At 44.8% G+C, this 16,883-nt stretch overlaps 1 protein-coding gene across 2 annotated transcripts in view; it reads right to left on the bottom strand.

Annotated features, from left to right (window-relative positions):
* Nucleotides 1-4,376: 4,376 nt before the first annotated feature.
* The window catches only part of LOC119964767 (NADH-cytochrome b5 reductase-like), a 59,402-nt gene continuing 46,895 nt past the window's right edge, over nucleotides 4,377-16,883 (bottom strand). For both annotated transcript variants that reach the window (XM_038794719.1, XM_038794720.1), the window contains exons 4-7: nucleotides 10,010-10,097; nucleotides 9,778-9,882; nucleotides 8,960-9,163; nucleotides 4,377-6,868 (exon numbers count right to left, since the gene is read on the bottom strand). In XM_038794719.1, the coding sequence (XP_038650647.1) occupies nucleotides 6,665-6,868; nucleotides 8,960-9,163; nucleotides 9,778-9,882; nucleotides 10,010-10,097 (601 nt within the window). In that variant the 3' untranslated portion in view covers nucleotides 4,377-6,664. The remainder of the gene's footprint in view (nucleotides 6,869-8,959; nucleotides 9,164-9,777; nucleotides 9,883-10,009; nucleotides 10,098-16,883) is intronic.

The raw sequence follows: 16,883 nt of genomic DNA on the forward strand, positions 1-16,883 counted from the left end.
AACGCTCTAGCTTTCGCCTTCCTAATCGCACGCCGGAGAAGCCTGCTCGGCTGGCAATCAGCAGCACCACCCACAGCTGTAGACTGGCTTGCTGACTTTTCGGAATTTCTCCACCTGGAGAAGATTAAGTATGCCATCTGAGGGTCGGAGGAACATAGAACAACATAGAACATACAGTGCAAAAGGAGGTCATTCGGCCCATCAAGTCTGCACCGACTCACTTAAGCCCTTCGCTTCCACCCTATCCCGATAACACAATAACCCCTCCTAACCTTTTTGGACACTAAGGGCAATTTATCATGGCCAATCCACCTAACCTGCACTTCTTTGGACTGTAGGAGGAAACCAGAGCACCCGGAGGAAACCCACGCAGACACGGGGAGAACGTGCAGACTCTGCACAGACAGTGACCCAGCGGGGAATCGAACCTGGGACCATGGCACTATGATGCCACAGTGCTATCCACTTAGGAACGGTGGGCAGCACGGTAGCACAAGTGCATGGGGGCAGTTTGTCGACCTGTTCAAGGCCAGAAAGAACAAATAAGATGGGGAAATGGGAAAGTTAGAAAGAAAAGGGAGAGGAAAAAGAAAAAATAAAGACTGGGGAAACCATAGGAATGCGCAACCCGGAGTGAGGGGGGGGGGGAGGAAAGAGGATAAAAGGTTGGAGGAACACAAAAGACAACTCCCCCCCCCCACCCCACCAATCACAGGGGAAACACAGCCGAAGTTGACGGGGGAAGAAAAGGAGGGAACCCCCCCCCCCCCCCCTAAAGAACGAAAGAACGACCGGGGGGAGGGTGGGGGGAAGCACAAGACTGGGGGGGGGGGGGGAAAGGGAAGGGCAGCTGGGAGGGAACACATGCCAAGCCAGAGGGCGACAGAATGTAAATAAAGGAAATTAAGGGAAGGAGAAGACATGTAAACATGGCCAACAATGTACATAACTGTTCAGGAATTTTGAAAATGCCAATAAAAATAGTGCATACACTTTCATACTGAGCCTAGTCCTCCATGCCCACATCCAATGCATCGAGTCTGCCAAACAGCAGCAGTTTCACAATGCTGCAACCATTATTCCTTCGTGAAGAGAGGTGGCTGTACTCCAAATGGCCAGCAACACCAAATGTGGGTCCGCTTTATCTTCATCGCCAACATAGTCAATGAGGATTCCGCAAAGGAGAGTCAAAAATGTTTATTTTCAAACCTTGGCTTAGGAAAAGCATATTCAAGCAATGGTCCAAGTCCCAGCCGGGACTATTCTGGAACCGCGGCTCCTACCAGGGCCGGGTTTTTATCCTGTGGAATTAACGAACTGGTTGATAGGCCTCCACCCCTCAGCGGGGGAGCTCGTATTACACAAGGCTCATGGGAGATTAATCAGGTCTTGTGGGGGTTATAACATGGCTAATCCATCTTGGCCTTCTTAAATCTCCAGCATGTGTCTTCAGCTAATTCAATTCACTCCACGTGACATCAAGAAATAGCTAAAGGCACTGGATACTGCAAAATGCTGCCCTGATAACAGTCCAGCAATAGCACCAAGGCTTGTGTTCCAGAAATAGCTGCACCCTTAGACAAACTGTAACACTGGCATATGCCCAGCATTGTGAAAACTTGCTCAGGTATGTCCTATGTAGCCACCTAAGATGGACACTGGGCTAACAAAATGGAGAACTGCTAAGACTGTAGGGAGAAAACAGTTTTAGCCAGGACAAGCAGTCTGCAAAGGCTAATTAGCATTCTGCACGTAACGAAACTAGTTTATGGCCAGGTGGAAGATCTCAACCAAAGGTGTAAATAGCAAAACGCTTTGCATAGTAATGAGGCAATCCAGATCTGGGCACACACAATAGCAACATTTGGGTTTGAATGGATACTTTGAGTGGACACCCAGACAAAACGGCACCAGAAGTATCCATCACAAAAGACCCTAGAGACCGCCCCACCCATCGAGAAGAGACCCTCAGATTGGGGGATTTGTAAGACATCGATTGGGAAATAACCCAATCGATACATGGCAGGTAAAGGCCCGCCCCGAAAAGGCACGGACATTGGGGGCCCTATAAAGATAGACCCCGCACATGGTTCTGTCTGTTTTGTGCTCCGGCTTGGACTGCTGTTTTGACTCCGGCCCAGATCTGCTGTTGTATCCTGACTCCGACTCCAGCCGTTGATCCTGTCTCCCATCACCAGCCGTTGAGCACGAGCCATCGTTCAGTAAGTGCCAAACGACGCTCGCTACGTGAACCCGGCATTGCTTATACATTACTCGACTATTAGCGAACAGAAGGTGTAGCCCAGAAAGGAACAAAGGCCTTGTCCCCTGACCTTGCTGGTTCCTACTTAGATAAGTATTTAGTCGTTTAATAGTAGAAATAAGTATTAGTCTTTAGCGTGTGCATGCGTATTTATTATATTTGTATAATAAATATTGATCGTTTGAACTTACTGATCGGTGTATAGTTTTATTACTTTGAACCTGACCTTGAAATACTTGTGAGGTGTCTATATACGGCACCTGGCGACTCCGAGCTGAAAATACACACACAGAGCTGTAGCAGTGTTAAGCACACGGCCTTTAAACGGAGGCGTGTTAATACACTCCAATAAACGTGTAATACACTCAAGTAAAACGTGCAACACCTATCCACTAAGAGTAGGACAAATCCAACCCAGTCAATTACTGACCCATCAGTCTACTCTTGATCATCAATAAGCGATAGATGGGGTCATCAAACAGCACTTACTTAGAAATAACATGCTCACTAACACTCAGCTTGGGATCTGCCAGTGTCACTCAGCTCCTAAACTCATTACAGTCTTGGTCCAAACAGGAGCAAAAAAGCTTAAAATTTTTTTTTAAATTATGGGGCAATTTAGCATGGCATGACAGTGACCCGGGGCCGGGATCGAACCCGGGCCCTCAGTGCCGTGAGGCAGCAGTGCGCCACCATGCCACCCCAGAAGCAAAAGAGCTGAACTCAAGAGGCAAGGTGAGAGTGATTGCTCTTGACATCAAGGCAGCATTTGGCTGAGTGTGGCACCAAAAAGCCCTAGTAGAAACTGGAGTCAATAAGAATCAGGGAAAATTCTCCACTGGTTGGAATCATACCTAACACAAAGAAGATAGTTGTGCTTGTTGGAGGTCAATCACCTCAGTCCCAGGACATCACTGCGGAAATTCCTCATCTTCGATTGCTTCATTAATGGCATTCCTTTTTTAAAATAAATTTAGAGTACCCAATTCATTTTTTCCAATTAAGGGGCAATTTAGCGTGGCCAATCCGCCTACCCTGCACATCTTTGGGTTGTGGGGGCGAAACCCACGCAAACACGGGGAGAATGCGCAAACTCCACACGGACAGCGACCCAGAGCTGGGATCGAACCTGGGACCTTGGTGCCGTGAGGCAGCAGTGCTATCCACTGCACCACCGTGCTGCCTCCAATGGCCTTCCTTAAATCATGAGGCCAGAAGTGGTGATGCTCCCTGATGATTACACAATCTTCAGCAAGACGTTCACGACTTCTCAGATACTGAAGCAGTCCATATCCATATGCAGGAAGACCTTGACAACATTCAGACTTGGGTTGATCAATGGCAAATAACATTCACGCCACATATCTACCAGACAATGACCATCTGCAACAAGAGAGAATCTAATCATCTCCCTTGCCATTCAATGGCATTACCATAATTGAATCCCCACTATCAACATCTTTGGGAGAGGGTTACCATTGACCAGAAACTGAACTGGACCAGCCATATAAACACTGTGGCTACAAGATCAGGTCAGACGCCGGGAATTCTGCACAGAATAACTCATCTTCTGGTTTTTCAAAACATGTCTACCATCTACAAGCCCCAAGTCAGGAGTGTGATGATGAGTGCAGCTCTAGCAACACTCAAGATCAACACCATCCAGGACAAAACAGCCTGTTTGATTGGCACCCCATCCAACACCTGAACAGTGGCAGCAGTGTGTACCATTTACAAATCACCAAGTCTCTTTTGACAGCACTTTCCAAACCTGTGATCTCTACCACCTAGAAGGACAAGGGCAGTACACACAGGGGAACACCAACATTCACATTTCCCCTCCAAGCCACTCACCATCCTGACCTGGAACTATATCACCATTGTTTCACTGTTGCTCGGTCAAAATCCTGAACTTCTTACCTAACAGATGGACTGCAGTCATTCAAGAAGACAGCTCAAGGGCAACTAAGGATGGACAATAAAAATGCAGGCCTAGCCAGTGACGTCCACATCCCTTGAAAGAAATCCGCATCCATTGAAAGAAAGGGAACAAAAACAAACATTGCAAATGAAATCTGAATACTGTATATATGTGTTTGAAACAAAGAGATTTGGTGAACTATCAGTCAGTAGTTTATTAGAATCCAATTGGCCAATGCTCATTCATTATTGTTTTAACAAACCTGTATTATCAACATATACAGCAATGCATTCATAAAAGTACATTATAATATGGGAACTTCATGTATTTCAGATTTGAAACTCAAGCAAGAATGAGTTACTTCTTTAAATATGTTGGTTTTCTTTGACGCGTAACAGGTGAGGCTGACCTGGTGGATGAGTTGGATAAAGCTAATGTGGAATTATAACAGTTAAATTTCATTTTAATCTCTGGTGTGTGCTGAGTTAGCTGAACCCCATCAAGCAGACATTGGAATGCTACAATTAGCAACTGTAATACTGTGCTAAGCAGAGATAAAACACAAGTAATCTTTCCTGCTATTTATTGCTATTACAAAGCTATTATCACAGCAAAAGACAACATCTTCCGAAGGGGTAAACAAATTAGAATGAAAAGGAAAAATAATTCATGATAAAGTTGACTGTATCATGGATTTTATATTTTCCCTTTCGGCTGGGGAAACATCAGCCCCGATAGAATTCTGGAAAAACAAAATCACTGACTAGATTGAATTCTACAAAACAGTTTGGAAAATAATTTTAAAAAATTCTGGATCGATTTAATTTTGATTTGATAAACTAGCCTCTGCTTTGATTGTATTCCTTCCATGGAAAAGAAATCCGCGAAACATTCCAGTTTTATTGGCATGAATGGATTTCTTGCATATAAATTATGCATTTGTTGAAAATGCACTATCAAAATAGTATAGGAAACCATCATTTTGCTTGCTTAACCTATAATAAACTAATGTGTATCGTCTGTTGCTCAGCTGGTAGCACTCTTACCTCGGAGTCAGAAGATTATGGGTTCTTTGTCCCCCACTTCGGAAACTTGAGCACAGAAATCTAGGCTGATACTCCAATGTTGTATTGAGGGACAGCTACACTGTTTGAGGTGCTGTCTTTCAGATAAAACATTAAACAAGGCTTTGTCATCCAAGATGGACATCCTGATGCTGTGAAAGGTGTTTGTTTTTCTTTTCCATGACTTTGAACTACTGCATTTTTATTGAAAAGAATTCATTCCTATCAGTCCATAGCATGATTTACTTAGTTACATTAGCTTGAGTAACACTCAGCATAAAATTGCTTCAGTGCAAACACAGCTTTCCCCACTAGTGTTAGTAACAGATGCAGCCTCACATTAGTTTGCAGAAACATTTTCTAATGACTGCAAGGGGTCAACTTATTCGGAATTCAGTTCTTTACTTGCATAAGACCTCAGAATAAAGTGACCTTCAAGTGGCATGAAGGAGCTGAATCACTCAAATTATGAAAGAATTATTGAAAAATACAATTGCCACATTGGCAGTTGGGGTACACTCCACCGAAGCTGGGCTAAGACAGAACATTCTGGCAGTGTGGAGAGCTTTACTTTGTATTTAACTCCTTAAGCTGGAAAGGTTTAACAACGATGAATGCAAAATATCAGAAGAAAATCCGGCTCTTCAGTAATCCTTATCGTCACTGGTTAAAAATCTAATTGATTGAACAAAACCTTTACAGAAGTTTAGTGGGAGATAAAAAGTTTACAGATTTTAAATTAATTTCATTTAAATATATTTAAAAACAGCAGTAGCTAAACCCAAAACCATTTAGTTAAAAACTCCAGGCTTGTAACAATTTGTCATTTCTCATTACCAGAGCACCATGTTCCTGTTTCATGAACACATGCCACAACGACTCAAGCCCCACTTCATAAAATTAATTCTCTCTTGTCCTGTCTGTTGTAAAATATACTATTGCTTACAGCTGTCTAGCATGGCAGATATCAAAAAACAGTAGTGAGCCAATGCAATCATTTTGACCGCATAGCATCATGACACTTCAGCGCTAAGAACGAACTGAACCGGTTTCATTGGGTAAATGCACTGTCAGACCTGTACAGCCACAGTAGACCCAGGTTGATCACTGGTCTATGGTAAGTTTGCTGATCTGAACTAGAGGTGGTATGGGTCCTTCCAAGTGATTTAAGAATAACATTTCTCCTGATCACCATCCTCTAACTTCTGCTGGAATGAATTAGGTTTGGTGGTAAATCCCATCTGGACCTTTGGAATATTCAGCCTTATTTTTCAGAAATTAATACATGGCCTCGTCTTCCAATTTCTGGACTCCAGCATTTATTTATTCTGTCACAGGCAAGTCTTTGAAGTGGATTCTTCCACTAATCTCAGAAGGTCCGTAATGTATTAAGTAGAATTTTAAGCGTCCAATTTTCTAAAACATAAAATGCAAATCTTCTGAGAAGCCTATACAATTAAGATAGTTAAGGATGTCTTTGTTGAAAGTAATGGATCCACAAACCACAACAAATGGTTTCCGTCTGCATGTGTCTACAAAATACTTCACCATATCTGCATTTACCCGTCCATAGGAAGATTTTTCTCGATAACTCCAGGGAAGAGCTTCCAGGTCTTGCTCCTAAAATAATTTAGGAATCAATAATTTATATAAAAATAGATGAAATTTGTGTTTGATAACTGGACTGTTTATGGTATTCTCATTGCAGCAGTTGTTTCATTTCTTAATAAGGTACGTTTAATTGGACAAAATTGACAAAAACACATTGGTTTTATCAACATCATCCATTTGCTCAATCAATGGTGTGACAAACAGAAGTAAACTAGAGATATCTTTTTGTCTGTTGATCTTTGTGAAATTAAGAAAGCTTATGTGTTGGACAGTCACAGTTCGTCTCTCATTGGGGTTTCTCTTTTGTTAGTTGGACCAAAAAATGTTTAATGCCTCTTATTTAGAGATACTGGCACCACTAGTAAGTGCTACACTGAAGTGTGAGCCTAGTTATGTGTTGAAGTGTTCTGATTGGAACGTGAACTCCCAATCTTCTGAATCACTCTCTACCGTCCTTTATTTGTTTCCCTTTTCACGCTTTAATTTTTCTGGATTCTTCAGCGCTTTTATTTCTCTCCTCCTTCACTTGTTTCTCATGTTCTCCCTCCTCCACTTTTGTTTGTTTTTACATCCTCTACACTTGTCTCTATTCCCTATTTCCCTCCACTTTTATTTCTCTTTCTATTCCACTCCTCCCTCACATCTTGCTCTTTCTGTTTCACTCTTTCACTTTTCTTACTGTCCTCTCCCTTCGCTGTATGTTTCTCACTCTCACCCAGTTCACTTGTCTCTCATTCACTTTTGTTTCTCTCTCACTCCCTCTTTACCTCGGTGTTTCTCTCTTTCCTGCTGCTCCTCCACTTGTTTCACTCTCTTCCACTTTCCTCCTTCATGGCTGGTTCTTTCTCTCCCACCCCGTCTCCTTATTCATATCCTTATTATCCTAATTGTCTCAGTTCTTTCATTGTCTGTTGTGCCCCTTACAAACTATATTACTTTATGGGGTGGTGAGAAGGGTGCATGCACTGAAAAAGCACAAAGCAGAAAGAAGAAGGGAGACTTTCACCCTTGGCATCCTTAGTTATAAACTAAGCTTTCAATAGTGAAAAGTCAGTGCTAATTCATTGCATTCGCCACTCCCAATGTTCTGCTAATGTTGCAATCTTCAAACACCCACATTTTGTGTTTGTAAAATGGTGAAATTGTTAGCATTTGCCAATAATACAACTATGGAACTAACTGCAATGCCTGGTTGACTACACATATGCAGTTAAATGCAGAAATACAAGCTACTGTCATTGATTCTTTGCTCCTCTATAGGATGTGCTATTGAAGACCCCACAGGAGGTAACCTTTAAATATTACGGACAAGAAACTCCCCCTTTCCACTGTAATATCACTATTAAAATACCTCTAAAAATTCATGGCTTATTAATGAGGTGTAAATCGATCTTTAAAAGCACATTAAGTCATAATGAATGCCAAAGAACCTATCTGGCCCTGGAGAAATAATTTTACAGCTGCGTTACACCAAATTTTGCCATTATGATAAATAGTGGTTTAATGAAAAATATATATTTTTTAATTGTTTATGCCATTTCAGCTTCCAATCTGCGGGTCCCAAACTTTATTTTGTGGTCTGTAAAATTTCTTTTAAAAAAGTGAAGGATGATCAGTAGATTTTACTTCTTCATGTCTGTGAGAATTCTTAAATATTGTTATTGGCTGCTTATCCTGTTGAATGATATCACTGTTGTTGGACATCTGAAAATCCTCTTGCCTCGGCATCAGATTTAAACAGATGTCAGGAAAGGGAAAACCCTGGGACTGCGGCGCTGAGGACCCGGGTTCAAATCCTGGCTCTAGGTCACTGTCTGTGTGAAGTTTGTACATTCTTCCCGTGTCTGCGTGGGTTTCACCCCCACAAACCAATGATGTGCAGGGTAGGTGGATTGGCCACGCTAAACTGCCCCTTAATTGGAGAAAAAAATAATTGGGTACTCTAAATTTATTTTAAAAGAAGAAAAAAAAGGAAAGGGAAAACCCACGGCACAGAGATTGGTACATTGGTACATTATTGTGGACAACTTTCTTTAAAACTTTTGGAGTATGGCTCATTTTGTCGCTGACCACAAAATCTGGGCTAATGTGTTATCTTACCTGGCTCAGAACAAACAAAGTTTTCACATTCCAGTAAGCAGCCAGTTCCTGAAGTCTGGGCTTCATGTAGATATCTTGGAAAGTCCTGAAGCAACCCACCAAGGTAACAAAAGTTTCATCCTCTTCATTTGCTACAATATATTTGAGCAGAGGCACCATTGGAGCTATACCAGTCCCTGAGGCAAACAGCAACAGCTGCTCATACTGCCAGATATAAAGCAAACTGTGTCAATACACCGCAAACCAATGATCTTTACCTTAATAAACTGCAGAAATTTAGTACAATTCATCTATTGTTTTAGACTGTCAATGTTAAAAGTAATCTAAAGCAAGGAACCATTCAATCTCAGGTCAGTGTTTGAAAACTAAAAATCAGAGAGACAATATTGCTGAAAAAGACATTCTGTCAAAGCTTTTTATCTTGCACTCATTAGGACAATTGGAAGAATACCAGCTTCAGGGAAGCCAACAACTTTATTTTATGAGAAGGGGGTGCTGATTGGTTGGTACATGAACTTTGATCAATGGAGGTGTTGCCATGGAGAATGCACCAGTTCATGGTGACTGACAGCTAACTGCCAAGGGGCAATATTACAGAGCTCTCCATTACTTTCTGACCAATGTTAAGAAATCTCATATAGCTAGCTCTGGAATTTTTTTCAGGATAGGGAAGGAAAAAGTCATAGGGACTACTTATTTATCTTTCTAACTAATCACAACAAATAGTTGAATTATATAACTACATTATATTACATCCAAAGTTGTCACTATGATAAAAATATTCTAGTTTGCAAATTAACACTCACTGAATAACTGACCTGATTTGACTTGTATGGAAAGCCTCCAAAAGGGCCCCGCCAACATATATTATCCCACTCCTTCCAGGTCTTTACATACTGAGACATTAATCCATCTTCATAGATCTATTATGAAGTTGAAATGAAACAGTTGCATTTATATAGCAACTAATTACATTGCATGGTAGAATTATCAATTAAATTCAGTAACAAAAGTGTAATAGTCTGACTACAGCGCAGCAAGGCACAGTACCTTTATTAGAACTTCAAAATAACCTTCTGCATCCACAGGGTTCACTGGAGTATAGGCTCTCTGAACTACCAGACCACTCACAATTCCCCTTTCAATTAAACAGAATGCATGGAATCAATTACATTATGATACTTGTTTGATAATCAAATTTAGGTTCAATTAAATAATCGAAGAAATTCCACCACAAACTTACATTATGTGCTCTGGAGCATCTTGTTGCTCCCTACTGATGTATCAATTGACATGGCAGACAAATAAACAATTACACAAGATAGTTCGGACAACTGAATCTTTATTATATTTAAAACACAAGATAAACACTGAACTGATCTTTATTCTACAGGTTAAAGTACTGATTACCTGTCACAATGAACCACAAGACTCACGACGTATACTCAAATACTACCTGTTGCAAGATGAGGTATCCTTTCTAATTTGGACTGGTCTTCTTCTCGGAGTCCCGGACCCGGGGCTTCTTTACACGATTATTATTCCTGCAGGTCTCGTGGCGGAGGCTTCTAGCCTCCACTTTTTATCTATTTTTTTGCCAGCATTGAGAGAGTTCTTAGCCACATATACCCATGGCCTGAGGTCATCAGTTTTGTTCATTACTAGTTAAAATCAGATACACCTGCTGTCGTTGTCTGTCTTATTATCTGTCTTTGCTTAGTAGTCGAATACATCTTATTGCTTATCCAACAGGCTGGTTTGTTAAACTGCACCCACAGCTGTTTCAAAGTCCACAGCCGGGATTCTCCGAAATCCCGACCAAGTGTTGACGCTGGCGTAAACACCGGAGTGGTGTATGCCGGTGTCAACGGGCCTCCTGGCCCAACAATTCACCAATGTTCAGGGGGCTAGTATGGGGCCGGAGTGCTGCGGGCGGGCCCGGTGTCGGGGCAGGAATTTCCCAGGCCCTGGCGATTCTCCAACCCGGCGCGGGCTCGGAGAATCCCGCCCCATGTGTCTGAGCAAAAATTGGCTACTTTTCCCTTCATAGTTGTGGATGTTTAACTGTCAGTCATCTGGCTACAAACTGCACTAGCTCTTTAACTGGGGATATCTATGGCGGAATCCCACCCTAAACATTTGATTTGATTCAACTTGTGGAGCTGCTGTCTTTATTGTCCTTTTGCTCCCCTGGCTGTTGGAAGTAAACCCCCTCACATCCCCTGGTGGTGCTCCCCTCACCTGTCCTTGAATCTGTCTCAGTTTTTGGAACACTGGTTCATCCTTGCAATATCTGCATCCTTGAAGAATAGAGGATCTTGAGGGGAACTGACAGAGTGGATGCTGAAAGGATGTTTCCCCTTGTAAGAGAAATCAGAACTAGGCGATGCTTTCTCTCAGCGGGTTGTGAGTCTGTGGAACATTTTCCCAGAGCACAGTAGGGACAGGGTCAATGAATATTTTTAAGGTGGAGGTAGAGATATTCTTGATGAACAATGGAGTTAAAGAGTATCGGAGGTACTTGATGCTCAACGATTTTCATTGTTGAACTCTGGGACACATGCTAAGGGAGCAGGAAAATAAGAGCTTGAATGCCAAGGGACCAGAAACGGCAAGTCAGTGGTTGGTGGGGACGGGGACAAAAGGATGTGGAGTGGGTGGGAGTACATGGAGGCGTGGAAGAGGGAGGAGTGAAGTGGAAAGAGCCTGGTGTCCTGGGGTTGGCGGGAACAGTCAGTCAAGACAGGAAAAGGAGCAATCTAAAAGATGGTGTCAGCACTGTCCACTTGTGGGTTCATCTCAGGGTGTTGGCTGGCAGAGTCCTTAAAAGGTTTTGAGTTTATCTAGACCATTTCAATTAACCCAGTTGTGAGTAATCTTGGACAATGCATTGAAGGATGGGCCAGCTGAGCCTGCAAGTTCAGCTATGTCCTACAGAACGGCTAATACAACATTTAATCCTAAATAAACTATTATGTCAATAAGACATGAAAATAAATCACAATTGTGCAAATCAAAATTTTTCTTTTGCTTTTTTAAAAACAGGCTTTTGCTGAACCAAAGATGGCTGCTATAGGCCACCTAACTCGTAAAGGTTTGCCATCCGTTCAGAAGAATTCCAACAGAGATTACAAGGACAACAAAAAAAGAGTTCCAGTCTCATCCTTGTGGAATCTCACATTCCATTGTCAGGCCACATTGTAATCATGAAACGAGAATGCTAACAGACAAATTGGCTGCCCAACCAGGGCAATAATAAAGACAGAGACATTAAAACTCATTGTAGCTGAAGAGGTTATAGCCACCATTTCTTTCCTTTTTTAAATAAATTTAGAGTACTCAATAATAAATTTAGAGTACCCAATTAGTTTATCTAATTAAGGGGCAATTTAGCGTGGCCGGGCAGCACGGTGGCGCAGTGGGTTAGCCCTGCAGCCTCACTGCGCCGAGATCCCAGGTTCGATCCCGGCTCTGGGTCACTGTCCGTGTGGAGTTTGCACATTCTCCCCGTGTTTGCGTGGGTTTCACCCCCACAACCTAAAGATGCGCAGGCTAGGTGGATTGGCCACGCTAAATTGCCCCTTAATTGGAAAAAATGAATTGGGTACACTAAATTTTAAAAAAAATTTAAATTTAGCGTGGCCAATGCACCTATCCTGCACATCTTTGGGTTGTGGGGGCGAGACCCACGTAAACATGGGGAGAATGTGCAAACTCCACACAGACAGTGATCCGGAGCTAGGATCAAATCTGGGTCCTCGGTGCCATGAGGCAGCAGTGCTAACTCACCATTAGGCGTACCCAATTCTTTTTTTCCAATTAAGGGGCAATTTAGCCTGGCCAATCCATCTACCCTGCACATGTTTTTGGGTTGTGCGGGTGAACCCACGATGACACGGGGAGAATGTGCAAACTCCACATGAACATGGCCGGGATCGAACCCGGGTCCTCAGTGCCGTGAGGCACCAGTACTAACCACTGCGCCATCATGCCACCCTACCATTTCATTCCTAAAGGAGAGAATTGATTTTGGCCAGAGGCACTTAAACTGCTTGCGAATCTGCAATTAACTCATTAATGGACCATATCACATGACCCCATTAACAGTTTTAACATTACATTTCTAGCCTCCCAAAGCAGTCTGATTACTTCCAACCTGAAAAGAACAACAGCAAGACTCCCAGCTGAGCAAGTAGCTGGCACCATATCTGATGCACTATCTATTACGACAAGACGAGAGAAGAGTGTAATCGAGGCTTTATCACACAGAGATGTGTAGCCTCCCGCAGCTGCTGCCGAAATGGCTGCAGCTTGGAGAGCACACACATTTACACTCCGCCTACTGGGCGTAGTCAGCAGGCAGAGATCTACCCCCGTACCTGTAGTACAGGAGCCTTACCGTAATACACCTCATATGCAATATATATACACAACAGTGGTGACTACCACATTCACCCCCTGTTAAAAAGAGTCCAGCGGGGGTGGCGGAAGACTATTTACATGCATATGTTTAACATTTTTGGAAAAGTTTACAAATTCAGACGATCGGGTGCCTTGATCCTTTGTTGTGAGCGACAGTCCCAGTAGCGATGCAGGCGTCGGTTCGGTCGCCGGTGACTCTGGGAGTGTGTCGATCTCATCTTCATCCCCGGGTGGGACCAAGGGGAGGACGGATCAACCTGGAGCGGGGGCTATGGTGATATCCGCTGGTGGGAGGGAGGGTGGTGCCAGAGCAGATGGGGGGTGTGTGGGGACCCAACTGGTGCCAGGTCCCTGAGTCTTGGCGGCCGTCGGGGTACGCCATGTAGGCATACTGCGGGTTCGCATGAAGTAGCTGTACCCTCTCGACCAACGGGTCCGCCTTGTGGAGCCGCACGTGCTTGCGGAGGAGAACAGGTCCTGGAGCTGCCAGCTACGTTGGGAGCGAAACCCCGGAGGTGGACTTCCTGGGGATGGCAAAGAGACGTTTAGAGGGGTTTCGTTAGTCGCAGTGCAAAGGATCGACCAAATGGAGTGAAGGGCGTTGGGGAGGACCCCCTGCCAGCGGGAGGCCGGGAGATTCCTGGACCGTAGGGTCAGCTGGACGGCCTTCCAGACCGTCCCATTCTCCAGCTCCACCTGCCCGTTTCCCCGGGGGTTATTGCTGGTCGCCTTGCCCGAGGCAATGCCCTTGCTGAGCAGGTACTGGCGCAGTTCATCGCTCATAAATGAGGATCCCCGGTCGCTGTGGACATAGGCGGGGAAACCGAACAGGGTGAAGATGGTATTGAGGGCTTTGATGACGGTGGCAGACGTCATATCAGGGCATGGGACGACGAAGGGGAATCTGAAGTATTCGTCACCACGTTAAGAAAGTACATGTTTCGGTCGCTGGAGGGGAGGGGCCCCTTGAAATCCACGCTAAGGCGTTCAAAGGGGCGGGAGGCCTTCACCAGGTGCGCTCGGTCTGGCCGGTAGAAGTGCGGTTTACACTCCGCGCAGACCTGGCAGTCTCTGGTGATAGCCCTGACTTCCTCAATGGAGTAGGGCAGATTGGGGGCCTTTATGAAGTGAAAAAACCGGGTGACCCCTGGGTGACAGAGGTTACCGTGCAGGGTCCGGAGTCGGTCCACTTGTGTGCTGGCATATGTACCTCGGGATAGGGCAACGGGGGGCTCGTTGAGCTTACCGGGGTGATACTAAATCTTGTAATCGTAGGTGGAGAGCTCGATCCTCCACCTCAAGATCTTATCATTTTTGATCTTGCCCCACTGTGTGTTGTTGAACATGAAAGCAACCGACCGTTGGTCAGTGAGGAGAGTGAATCTCCTGCCGGCCAGGTAATGCCTCCAATGTCGCACAGCTTCTACTATGGCTTGGGCCTCCTTCTCGACGGAGTCGTGCTGCATTTTGGAGGCATGGAGGGTGCGTGAAAAGAATGCCACGGGCCTGCCTGCCTGGTTGAGAGCGACGTCTGATGCATCGCTCTCGACTTGGAAGGGGAGCGTTGCGTCGACCGCGTGCATCGCGGCCTTGGCGATGTCGTCCTTGATACGGTTGAAGACCTGGTGAGCCTCGGCCATCGGTGGGAAAACGGTGGAGTGAATGAGTGGGCGGGCATAGTTGTCTGCATAGTTAGGGGCCCACTGGGCGTAGTACGAGAAGAACCCCAGGCATCGTTTGAGGGCCTTACCGTAATATACCTCATATGCGATATATATATACACACAACAGTGGTGACTACCACAATATCTCAAATATTTGCAGCCTATTTTTATTTTTAAAGCGTCCGATCATTGCCTGCCAAACCGCCCATATACAGAAACCTCATGTTGCATCTTCATTTGCTTTCAAGGATTTTCGTGTTGTTGTCTCCAACCAGGCGATTATTTTACTGTTGTTATCCATAGTTGGAAAAACACCCTCGTTCCTTTCCCCCTTACTGTATATATATATATATATATATATATATATATATATGTGGGTGTATGTGTGGTGTGTATGTGTGTGTAGGGGGGGTGTGTGTGTGCATGTGGGACGAGTGTGCATGTGCGAGTGGTTGTGAACATCCCTCTCCCGGGTTTCAATGTGGAATAAACTAATGTTCTGAGTTACTCATAAAGACAGTTTGCTGCTTGTTACCTATAAAGTTGGACCACACCACTGCTTACAGACAGATGCAAGAGGATAAAGAAGTTCAGTTTGTCTCTCACTCCTCTATGCACCAGAACATTCAATAAAGATTGAACATAAAAGCACAACATTGTTCCTTCCATAATAAAGAAATGTTCCGAACTACCTTAATCATCAATGTGTGGCAGCCATGAAGTGAGTCAGTATCTCTGACTAAGCTAGTCTCAGAAAATAAAATGATGGAGAAAGTGAAACTAATGTATTGTACAATATTTACTGTGGTTCCCAGTCACCTTTTTCTCCCGAACCATCTCCGCTTCGGAACTTCGACACTCCTCAGTCGAAAAGGAAGCACAAGCCATCGTGGAAGCTATACGACACTGGAGGCACTACCTCGCAGGTAGAAGGCTCACCCTCATCACCGACCAAAGATTGGTTGCCTTCATGTTTGGCAACTCACAAAGGGCAAAATTAAAAACGATAAGATCCTACGGTGGAGGATCGAACTCTCCACCTACAAGTATGATATTATGTACCGACCTGGGAAGCTCAACGAGCCCCCAGATGTCCTGTCCCGCGGCACGTGCGCCAGCGCGCAAGACGACCGCCTTAAAGCTATCCACAATGACCTCTGCCATCCGGGGGTCACCCGGCTTGCCCACTACATCAAAGCCCGAAATCTGCCTTTCTCCACCGAGGAGGTAAAAGCCATCACCAGGAATTGACCGATCTGTGCGGAGTGCAAACCGCACTTCTATAGACCAGACAGGGCCCACCTGGTAAAGGCCTACCGGCCCTTTGAACGCCTAAGCATCGATTTCAAAGGGCCACTCCCCTCGACCAATCGTAATGTGTACTTCCTGAACGTCATCGGCGAGTTCTCCCGCTTCCCCTTTGCTATCCCGTGCCCCGATATGACCTCCCACAGAGTCATCAGAGCCCTGCACAGTGTCTTCACCCTGTTCGGTTTCCCCAGCTATGTACACAGCGACAGGGGTTCGTCCTTCATGAGCGACGAGCTGCGTCTGTACCTGCTCGACAAGGGCATCGCCTCGAGCAGGACTACCAGCTACAACCCCAGGGGGAACGGGCAGGTGGAGAGGGAGAACGCGACGGTCTGGAAGACCGTCCTACTGACCCTCCGGTCCAGGAATCTCCCGATCTCCCATTGGCAGGAGGTCCTCCCCGCGCGCTCCATGCTATTAGGTCCCTCCTATGTACTGCCACCAACCAGACCCCTCACGAGCGGCTCTTTGTTTTTTCTAGGGGCACTACTACGGGGGTTTCGCTCCCAGCATGGTTGAAGACACCG

Source organism: Scyliorhinus canicula, chromosome 4 (assembly GCF_902713615.1).
Source record: "Scyliorhinus canicula chromosome 4, sScyCan1.1, whole genome shotgun sequence".
NCBI lineage: Eukaryota > Metazoa > Chordata > Chondrichthyes > Carcharhiniformes > Scyliorhinidae > Scyliorhinus > Scyliorhinus canicula.